Below are 11,590 nucleotides of genomic sequence, written 5' to 3'. Positions count from 1 at the left end.
GAGATCCTTTGAAAATATGGTTCAACATTTTGGGATTCCCAGATCTCAGTTCTTTAGGTATTTACAGCTGTGCCACCTGCTCTGTACTATTTTTGGGAGTAGCATACACCCCCTTAAAGTGGCAGATACTCTAAAAGTGGTGATTGCTGCTTTTGGAAAAGATCATGAGGCATCAGTGTATTACTCCCTGCTAATTCATAGTCTGGGGGATGGAGCTTCAACTTCTCTCAAGAGATTATGGGAGAAAGATTTAAACTTGGTATTGGAGGAGGGAGTGTGGTTTAGGATTCTAAAAAACATCAAGTCTACATCTAGAGATGCAAGGGTGCGCCTTATGCAATTTAAGATTTTACATCGATTCTATTGGACCCCCTCTGGATTGTATAGGCTTGGTCTTAAAGACACACCCACCTGCTGGCGATGCCAATCAGAAGATGGGGACACAATCCATATTTTTTGGGGGTGTGTTAAGATCCAAGAGTTTTGGTTGAAGGTTCAGAGTTTTATGTGTGACGTATTGGGCACTCAAATTTTACTTTGCCCCAGAGTCTATATTTTGGGTGATAGGGCGGTCATAAATTTGGGGGATAAAAATATAAAAAATTGGGTTCTGACCAGTATCATGACTGGCAGACAAATTATTTTAAGGGGATGGAAGTCAGACGGAGCGCCAGCATTTCCGGAGTGGTGTGTGGAGACGGGGAGGGTGGCAGCTTTTGAGGAGGTGGCAAGTAGAAGGCTTGGGTTTGGGGACTTGTTTGTTAAGAAATGGGGTAATTATTTAGCGTTTTTGGGGGACTCTCGGGGAGGGGATGAGGAGAGAGAAGTTTAGTTTAATTATATATATATATATATATATATATATATATATATATATATATATATATATATATAAAAAATTTTAAGTGTGTGTATTATTATATGTGACCACAGGGGTGATCTATCTAGAAGTTCACAGTTACAAAAGTGCCTGAAACCTTATAGTTTCTGTTATTATAACTCTATTTTAGACCTCATTGTCACAGTGCTGTCAGTATTTCAGACTGTGAAATTGGGCTTTAGTGAAACAAAAGTAACGTCCAGAGACACTGATGAAATCTGTTCTATATTTAAATGGCAAATGGACATAAATCGGCTGTATGAACGTCCTGCTGTCACTGTATTCCTTATTTGTAAGTCACTTTGGATAAAAAAAAGTCAGCTAAAGGAATAAATGCATAAAGTAAAAGACAGACAGCTGCTGTTTGTCAGATTCTAAAGCAACGACTGAGAAAATCCTTTCCAAAGAGGCAAGACAAACATGGTGATGTTTTAAACTCATGTAATCATTCCAATCACGTCATTTGGACTCTCTAAAGGATTTTATCTTACGCCGCTCTTAACAGCTGTCAACTGTTGCTTCACTTTTCCTTTGGATGTGAAGTTTGAACCCATCTGTGGAACTTCTTATCTATTTCCATTGAATATTTATTTTAAAAGTCTCTGTTGTTTTACTAAAGCAAGAAATTCAGTTCAATGAGGTTTGGAGAGTACCAAAAACCCTGATTGCCCTCAACAATAGAGGTGCTTTGGGGGTCTGGGTATCTCAGCGAGTATTGACGCTGTCTATCACACCTGGAGTCGTGAGTTCGAATCCAGGGCATGCTGAGTGACTCCAGACAGATCTCCTAAGCAACCAAATTGGCCCGGTTGCTAGGGAGGGTAGGGTCACATGGGGTAACCTCCTCGTGGTCGCTATAATGTGGTTCTCGCTCTCGGTGGGGCGTGTGGTAAGTTGTGCGTGGATGCCGCGGAGAATAGCGTGAAGCCTCCACACGCGCTACGTCTCCGTGGTAACGCGCTCAACAAGCCACGTGATAAGATGCATGGATTGACGGTCTCCGTCCTCCGTCACCCAGATTGAGGCGAGTCACTACGCCACCACGAGGACTTAGAGCGCATTGGGTATTGGGCATTCCAAATTGAGGAGAAAAGGGGAGAAAATCACAAACAAACAAACAAAACAAAACAAAAACAATAGAGGTGCTTCAAATGGGTATTCAAAAGTTTAGGCCCTTACAGGGATAGTTCACCCAAAAATGAAACTTCTCCCATCATTTACTCCCCCTCATGCCATCCCAGATGTGTGTGACTTTCTTTCTTCTGCAGAACACAAATGAAGATTTTTAGAAGAATATTTCAGCTCTGTAGGTCCATACAATGCAAGTGAATGGTGACCAGAACTTTGAGGCTCCAAAAAGCAAATAAAGGCAACATAAAAGTAATCCATAAGACTCCAGTGGTTTAATCCATGTCATCAGAAGGGATATGATAGGTGTGGGTGAGAAACCGATTAATGTTTAAGTCCTTTTTTACTATAACTTCTGCTCTCTGCCCAGTAGGTGGCGATATGTATCTGCTTAAATATGCTTGAAATGTTGCTGTCCAAAAACATGGACTTCTCTGAAGACAGTAAGATTTTATATTCTAAGGATACTTTATGCATCTCTCTATATACAATCTGTGACATAACACATGCTCATGCTTTTGACCATATAAACAATGCAAGTTCAGTAGAAGTTATTTATAGCTCTACCAAATGTTATTTCTGTGATGTACTGTACTTTTTTGCAGAAGATTGTTTTCCGTCTGTCAGCTTCTGGGACAAATTCAAGTGAGTCATTTTGAGAACAAATGCAAATGATTTACTGCAAGTTGCAATATTTATGATATCATGCATGCACTATTCACAGATGTTCATTGGTTGTTAATTATTTCTTTAGTTTTCATTGGATAGTATTGGATGGTACATGCTATTTAATCTAGCAGTTTGTACACTCTAAAATCAATCCATATTTAAAATAAACTCTCTTATTGTTCACTGACTCTACAATATTTGCATCTGATAATATATGGGGGGAAAAACTGTGTGAACCTACAGAAGAATAAAGCAATGTTTGGCCCTAAACACTTGCCAGAGTTTTCTGATTTCTTTGTGAGGGTCATGTTGCATAGTCTTAAAAAAATTGAGACCCTGAAAAAAACTGTTCCTGGGAATACTGCCTTCACTTTCTTTGATTCTCAGATTTTCCATTCACTAAAGCCATTTGGCATCTACTGAAAGGAGTTGCATTTTGGGGATTTTAGGCTCCTTGGAAACCAAATGGCAGTTTGCTGGATCATTGAGCACTGAACTGAAAAGCTTATATCTGACTGTAATGTACCAGGAACAGTGATGAGATTACAGCTCAACTTTATTTATTGTATTGTTGTCAATAATAAAGTACAAGGAAGACACCGTGATATGAATCTGGTGATATCACAGAAGCTTTAAGGATATTGCTTTAAAAATAAGATGAAATAATAATAATAATAATAATAATAATAATAATAATAAACAACTATTCAACAGAAGACTTTTCTAATTTCTCACCAAAGTGTCATCCAAATCAATAAATTGGTCAGCTAATGGTTAAGATTTAATCCCATTTTACTTACGCCAACTGAACCTGCCACTTTTTATTTCAGCAGATCTTATCAAATCATTTGTTGTGTTTTTGTGGACACTAAAAAAAATAAAAAAAAATAAAAATTCCTATTTTTAAGATTTCAATTGCATAACAAAATTCCATCAAATTGAATTATGTCATTTTTTTACTTAAATGAATACAATTTATTTAGTTTGGTTTCTATTTTATTTTGTTAAAGATTAGTTCATTCAGTGTGATTAATTGATGTATTATACCTATAAAATATATATATATATATATATAATTTATTTATTTATTTATTTATTTATTTTTTTCTACACTGGAACATGCATAAAAAATCTTAACAAAAATCGTGATAGTGATTGTGATAATGTAAATAATAAAAGGAATAATTCACATAAAATTGAATACACATTTTATCGTGGCAAACTGTTGGTGTTAATACACATAAAACGTACTTAAATTTGAAAATGAAAAGAAATCTTTGACTTCACATTAAATCATATTTTAATAGAGTAAGTTCATTAATATTTGTAATAATTGATTAACAAATTAAATTTAATTAAATTTAATCAAATTAATTTTAGCTCGCAAACTAAATTGCATTTTGTATGTAGTGCACTTCATCAGTTGTAATGAACACATTTAATTTAGTTTAATTTAAATTTAATGAATTTAATTGATTTTATCCATAATAATATCAACAACAACAGAAACAATAATGTATTATTATTATTATTATTATTATTATTATTACTATTATTATTATTCTAGCACATAACGGATAAAGAGGGCGTTCCTGTCCGGTGGGGGCGGGTAATCCTTGCTGACGTCACGTACCCGTGCAGATCCTGCAGTCAGAGCTCGCGGAATAAGCGTTCACGTTAAACTCTCCACAGTTGATGCGACTGCAGCAGAAGTCCTGGGACGCTTGAAAATGGGTATGTACACTTACAAACCGACGTTATTAAAGCTCCGTCACGCTTTAGTTTTACAGTTTAACCATTTATGGACGCTTTCCTCCCTCCTCAGACTGTGACAGTTTACCTGAACTGTGCAACAGGACGCGCGACAACTTTTTGAGAAATAATTAGTTCTTTCTTTGCGAAGTCTGTGTGTTTCTATGTATTTAACACAGTTTTGATAGAGGTCAGCATTAGTCTGGAGAGGTAACTGGGCTTCTAAGTTTTGAAGATTATGGATTATACTAAAGGGATTTCACTCACATCAGCTGCATCTAAAATAGCACAACGAGCGAAACTTTTATTAAACAAGAGTAGACTGAAGTATGCAGCAAGAGTAGACTTTAGTATGTAGCAAGAGTAGACTGTAGTACGCAGCAAGAGTAGACTGTAGTACGCAGCAAGAGTAGACTGTAGTACGCAGCAAGAGTAGACTGTAGTACGCAGCAAGAGTAGACTGTAGTATGTGTATGTAGCAAGGGTAGACTGTAGTATGTAGCAAGAGCAGACTGTAGTATGTAGCAAGAGCAGACTGTAGTACGCAGCAAGAGTAGACTGTAGTATGTAGCAAGGGTAGACTGTAGTATGTAGCAAGAGCAGACTGTAGTATGTAGCAAGAGCAGACTGTAGTATGTAGCAAGAGCAGACTGTAGTATGTAGCAAGAGTAGACCGTAGTATGCAGCAGGAGTAGACCGTAGTATGCAGCAGGAGTAGACCGTAGTATGCAGCAGGAGTAGACCGTAGTATGCAGCAGGAGTAGACCGTAGTATGCAGCAGGAGTAGACCGTAGTATGCAGCAGGAGTAGACTGTAGTATGCAGCAGGAGTAGACTGTAGTATGCAGCAGGATTAGACCGTAGTATGTGTATGCAGCAAGAGTAGACCGTAGTATGCAGCAAGAGTAGACCGTAGTATGCAGCAAGACTAGACTGTAGTATGCAGCAAGAGTAGACCGTAGTATGTAGCAAGAGTACGTACTAGTATGTAGCAAGGGTAGACTATAGTACGCAGCAGGAGTAGACTGTAACGTAGCAAGTGTAGACTGTAGTATGCAACAATAGTAGACTATAGTACGCAGCAGGAGTAGACTGTAGTACGCAGCAGGAGTAGACTGTAGTACGCAGCAGGAGTAGACTGTAGTACGCAGCAGGAGTAGACTGTAGTACGCAGCAGGAGTAGACTGTAACGTAGCAAGTGTAGACTGTAGTATGCAACAATAGTAGACTATAGTACGCAGCAGGAGTAGACTGTAACATAGCAAGTGTAGACCGTAGTACGCAGCAGGAGTAGACCGTAGTACGCAGCAGGAGTAGACCGTAGTACGCAGCAGGAGTAGACCGTAGTACGCAGCAGGAGTAGACCGTAGTACGCAGCAGGAGTAGACCGTAGTACGCAGCAGGAGTAGACCGTAGTATGTGTACGTAGTAAGGGTAGACCGTAGTATGTGTACGTAGCAAGGGTAGACCGTAGTATGCAGCAAGAGTAGACTGTAGTATGCAGCAAGAGTAGACTGTAGTATGCAGCAAGAGTAGACTGTAGTATGCAGCAAGAGTAGACTGTAGTATGCAGCAAGAGTAGACCGTAGTATGCAGCAAGAGTAGACTGTAGTATGTGTATGTAGAAAGGGTAGACTGTAGTATATAGCAAGAGTAGACTGTAGTATGCAGCAAGAGTACGTACTAGTACGTAGCAAGAGTAGACTGTAGTACGCAGCAGGAGTGGACTGTAACGTAGCAAGTGTGGACTGTAGTACGCAGCAGGAGTAGGCTGTAGTACGCAGCAGGAGTAGGCTGTAGTACGCAGCAGGAGTAGGCTGTAGTACGCAGCAGGAGTAGACTGTAGTGTACAGCAGGAGTAGACTGTAGTTTGTTGCAAGGGTAGACTGTAGTTTGTTGCAAGAGTAGACTGTAGTATGTAGCAAGCGTACGTACTAGTATGCAGCAAGAGTAGACTGTAGTATGTAGCAAGAGTTCGTACTAGTATGCAGCAAGCGTAGACTGCAGTATGTAGCAAGAGTAGACTGCAGTATGTAGCAAGAGTAGACTGCAGTATGTAGCAAGAGTAGACTGCAGTATGTAGCAAGAGTAGACTGTAGTATGTAGCAAGAGTAGACTGTAGTATGTAGCAAGAGTAGACTGTAGTATGTAGCAAGCGTACGTACCAGTATGTAGCAAGCGTACGTACCAGTATGTAGCAAGCGTAGACTGTAGTATGTAGCAAGCGTAGACTGTAGTATGTAGCAAGAGTAGACTGTAGTATGTAGCAAGAGTTCGTACTAGTATGTAGCAAGCGTAGACTGTAGTATGTAGCAAGAGTTTGTATTAGTATGTAGCAAGAGTAGACTGTAGTATGTAGCAAGCGTACGTACCAGTATGTAGCAAGAGTAGACTGTAGTATGTAGCAAGAGTAGACTGTAGTATGTAGCAAGAGTAGACTGTAGTATGTAGCAAGAGTTCGTACTAGTATGCAGCAAGAGTAGACTGTAGTATGTAGCAAGCGTATGTACCAGTATGTAGCAAGAGTAGACTGTAGTATGTAGCAAGAGTTCGTACTAGTATGCAGCAAGAGTAGACTGTAGTATGTAGCAAGCGTACGTACCAGTATGTAGCAAGAGTAGACTGTAGTATGTAGCAAGAGTAGACTGTAGTATGTAGCAAGAGTAGACTGTAGTATGCAGCAAGAGTAGACTGTAGTATGTAGCAAGCGTACGTACCAGTATGTAGCAAGAGTAGACTGTAGTATGTAGCAAGAGTAGACTGTAGTATGTAGCAAGAGTAGACTGTAGTATGTAGCAAGAGTTCGTACTAGTATGTAGCAAGAGTTCGTACTAGTATGTAGCAAGAGTTCGTACTAGTATGTAGCAAGAGTAGACTGCAGTATGTAGCAAGAGTAGACTGCAGTATGTAGCAAGAGTAGACTGTAGTATGTAGCAAGCGTACGTACCAGTATGTAGCAAGAGTAGACTGTAGTATGTAGCAAGAGTAGACTGTAGTATGTAGCAAGAGTTCATACTAGTATGTAGCAAGAGTAGACTGTAGTATGTAGCAAGAGTAGACTGTAGTATGTAGCAAGTTTAGACTAGTATGTAGCAAGAGTAGACTGTAGTATGTAACAACAGTAGACTGTAGTATGTAGCAAGTTTAGACTAGTATGTAGCCTAGTATTGAAGGATTTTTGTAGGAATTTAGAATAACAACCTTGTGGCTTTATTAGGGACTCTTCCGTTGGCAATAATGACAGCAAATATTTGTCCTCCTGTGATTATGTTTGAAGTAGAAGAAAAATGAGTTTTCCAATGTCACATCTGTTTTGTAAGTCTTGAATGTGAGTTATCTGAACTGATTTTCCTCATTGGAATTATTTGCTCGCAATGATAAATTACATTCTGCTAATGCAAAGTCAAACTAAATCTGTGTGTGGTGATTTAAATTATACATATGAAATAACCCATCAGTTAGTCCAGTCATTGGCTCAGAACTAGTTTTGTTTCAGCACTCTCTTACTATACATTGGCTATAAAGTGGTGACCCAACACAATGACAAATTTGTTTATCGTACAAAAACACAAATGTCTTTAAATTGAAAGATTGAAATTAATTTGTATTACTTGCCAGTTATTTTCTGCACAGAATACCACAAACAATGTTTATCCTTGCTTCAAGTGAAGTTGAATTTAATGTAGTACTTTACTTTTGTCCATGTTGACATCTGTCTAATTTGGCAACTTCTACCAATTGACAGTTATATTTGCAGCGAAATACCATAGAAACTATGTCCCGATACTGGTATCGGAATTGCGTCCGATTCTCGCTCACGTTGGCTACTTGTACTCATGCTCGTAAAAATGGTCCGATACCATCTGACATACGAATGTTATCCCGGAAACATTCAGTGCACAAATTAAAATCACGTTATGTCCTAATGTGATAATTAAACTGCATAGGCTGCGATAAATATTAACGAGATAAATATATTGCTTGTGAATGTGAGGGACCGGTGTTGTGCTCATAACTTCTAGAGCTCCTTGACTCATACACAGAAAACACCATCATGAGCATCGTGCGCTCTGTTTGTAGCAGATGACAGTGAACAGTGTGCTCATTCACTTAATAGCACGAGGCACATACAGACTACATATTTATTTAAATTAAATAGCAGACTTTTGCACTAAAATAATCACATTGGTCATGTAGCGACTGGCTTTTCAGGAAGTGAGAAGCTATGGTTAAAAACACAGACACGGAAAGTGCTTCAAAATAAAAGCTCAATTTAAATGGAAAAAAAGTATGACAGAAATATATCACTACTGTATAGTTATGTAATATTCACTGCAATACTACGACTACTACTACTAATAATAAATCAATAGTAATTATATATTATATTTAAGCAGTATCTCACATCTGTGCTCTGTTACACAGCACTTTTTTGACAAAAATATTTCCAATGTTGTATTTTGGATTGTGCTGTGAGGTTCTGTATAAAAGAACTTCATTTGATAAAAATAGTACAATATCATGTTGAAAATTAATTGCTATATTTTTATTTGATTAAAGTTTTAATTAATTCATATATTTAAACTGAAATAAATTGTTGATATGGAATTCAGAAAAAACCCTAGATGTCATTGTTGGTATTGTACCGAAAAGGAAGTATCGGTACTCATACTCGTTCTCAAAAAATGGTATAGAGACGTCCCTAATAGAAACGTTACCCCCTTCCTCCCTTTCAAGAGTTGGTGCGTCTATTTAGTTTGCTATCCTAATTACTGTATCTGTGATTATATGATAGGGGTGCAACTAACGATCATTTTGATAATCGATTAATCTAACGATTATTCGGCGATTATTGCAACGATTAATCATTAGCTCTTAACCGATTATTCAGCCTGCGACCCACTTTTGGGTCATGACTAGACTTGCCACGATATCATAATATTCAGACCGGCGCGGTGTTCACGTACAAACCGACTAACACCGGTATTACCACTGGTTGGACGCTAATTGGTACTATGGGGTAATTTTCGTTAAGCAAATGCCTACACAATAACGCAAGGCAGCTTTCAAACTTTGAACTTTATTTTGTATTTATTTTAACTAAAAATGTAAATGAAATTAAAACAAATGAAGTGCAATTAAAATTGTGTTGTTCAACTTTTTAAAAGATGGCTTTTCAACAGTTGTAAAGGGCAACATCTCTTTGGCAACGAACCGACTTCATCTGTGCATTCTCTCCATCATGGGCGATCGGTCGGTATTTCGTTGTCCGGGCAAATACATCACTTATTGTGGGTTGTTGCGGGTTTAATGTTGGTGTTTTATTACCTTTCATCCCAGGACCCAGTTTAGCTGCATCGGAAGGGTAATGACTTTGAATGTATGTGAATAAATTCATTTTGTTCCCTCCTAGGGCTGGGTGATATATATAATCACAGTATTCAATTACATCATCAACCCTCCGTCTGAGAGATCGGTGAATATTCTTGCTTTAGTGTTTTGCATTGAAAATTAAATTTGTTTATTTAAAAAACAAAAAACTTAAACCAAAGTCATTTCTAAACGTGACTGCACGCCTCCGAACAAACAGCGTGTCATACATGCGCATAGACGGCTTTCTGTCATCTGTTTTTAATAATATAATAAAGTGTGTTTCTTCAAGCACATGTCTGTGTGTCTAACAGCATTTCTTGTGTCATTCTGAATCCGAGACGTCTTACAGTTACCCACCATGCACATTATATTCACTACCTGCGATTAAATGCGCGTACTTTGCTGCCTGTGTAATTTGATACGTTGGTAAAGAACGTCTGGCTTTCAGTGCATTATTTAGGTTCATTTATCATGGGTCACAAACTCTTCATTAGGCAGCTATTCTTTATTTAAGGGTATTCTGTTCCATTCATAATGTTTCCCCCTTTTACCCCGTATAAAATGTCACACATGTACCGAGTAAAACCGGTAACACCGTTTATCGTGGCAGCCCTTGTCATGACCCACTAGCTGGGGACCACTCATCTACAGGGTTATTGCTGAGTTTTATAATACGTCCTGTACATTTTTGTATAGTTTTGGTAGTTTTGAGTGAAGAGAAAAGCATGTGAAGTTGTTCTCAATCCAATCTGCATTGGCTCTCTGTGTTCCCTCATTGAAGCATGCAGAAGAGGCGCCACTTACACACATGTTTATCGCTATTTAAATGCTCCCGACTGAATTATGGCCTCTGGGACATTTAGAAGGGCTGTAGGCCAGATGGGTGAGCACTGAGACATAGACTCTCTCTCTCTCTCTCTCTCTCTCTCTCTCTCTCTGTGTGTGTCTGTGTGTCTGTGTGTGTGTTTGTGTGTGTGTGTGTGTGTGTTCACATTGAAACCTCAGGAATCTGATAAACTATGTCTCATCAGTTGGTTATGCTATTAACCTCTTTTTCGCTGCTTAATTTTAGCACTGCAGCTACACATAACTTTAAAGAAATAATTCACCCAAAAAAAGACAATTGTCAAATTTACTTGCAGTTCTAAACCTGTATGCTGTTGCTTTTCCATGGTACACAAAAGAAGTATATTTGAAGAATCATCACGTAGCTCTTTTCCATACGATGACAGTACAGTTGAAACAACATGAGAGTGAATAAATGACTAGTGCACTATTCCTTTACTTGTTTATGAAGCTGTGAGCCAACATCTTGTTTTCATTTATTCTTCAAAGTTCACAAGCATTTCCTTGTTAAGTCGACGTTGTTTAACCCAAGGGATGGAACCGTGTGTTCAGAGTTCTTCAGATATTTTCTTCAGAGAAAAGCAGGGAAAAACAGAGCTGATTTGCCCCGCCGCAGCTGACAGTGTGAGAACATGTGAGAGCTTTGGTTTGTTCTCTCTCTCAGCGTTGGCTTTGTGTGTCTAATTCATCCGCCGCGTTTTTGTGCGACTCCAGAGACTGTTAGTGTTGAAGTAGCTCCAGTGAGCTGGGACGTCCTGAGACGAATAATGCATGAATGAGGGGCCTCCTTCAATGAAGTTCGTCCTGGATCTCAGCTGCATGTTATCCATAGTGTAGTGGCTTTGAGAAACTCACAGGCCTTACTGTTACTCTGATGATAAAAGTTGTATTCTTTCTAAATGTGTGCTTTTGTTTTCTATCAGTGCATAGTGGTGTCTCCTAC

At 38.6% G+C, this 11,590-nt stretch overlaps 1 protein-coding gene across 1 annotated transcript in view; it reads left to right on the top strand.

Moving 5' to 3' along the window:
- The first annotated feature begins 4,309 nt into the window (after positions 1-4,309).
- Positions 4,310-11,590, top strand: part of LOC127448277 (neuronal membrane glycoprotein M6-b-like) — a 60,731-nt gene continuing 53,450 nt past the window's right edge. Inside the window, exon 1 of the mRNA XM_051710693.1 lies at positions 4,310-4,411. Within this exon, the coding sequence (XP_051566653.1) occupies positions 4,408-4,411 (4 nt within the window). The 5' untranslated portion in view covers positions 4,310-4,407. The remainder of the gene's footprint in view (positions 4,412-11,590) is intronic.

Source organism: Myxocyprinus asiaticus, chromosome 11 (assembly GCF_019703515.2).
Source record: "Myxocyprinus asiaticus isolate MX2 ecotype Aquarium Trade chromosome 11, UBuf_Myxa_2, whole genome shotgun sequence".
In the NCBI taxonomy this organism is placed as follows: domain Eukaryota; kingdom Metazoa; phylum Chordata; class Actinopteri; order Cypriniformes; family Catostomidae; genus Myxocyprinus; species Myxocyprinus asiaticus.
Note: the sequence above shows the minus strand (reverse complement) of the source record. Positions and strands in the feature narration are given on the sequence as shown.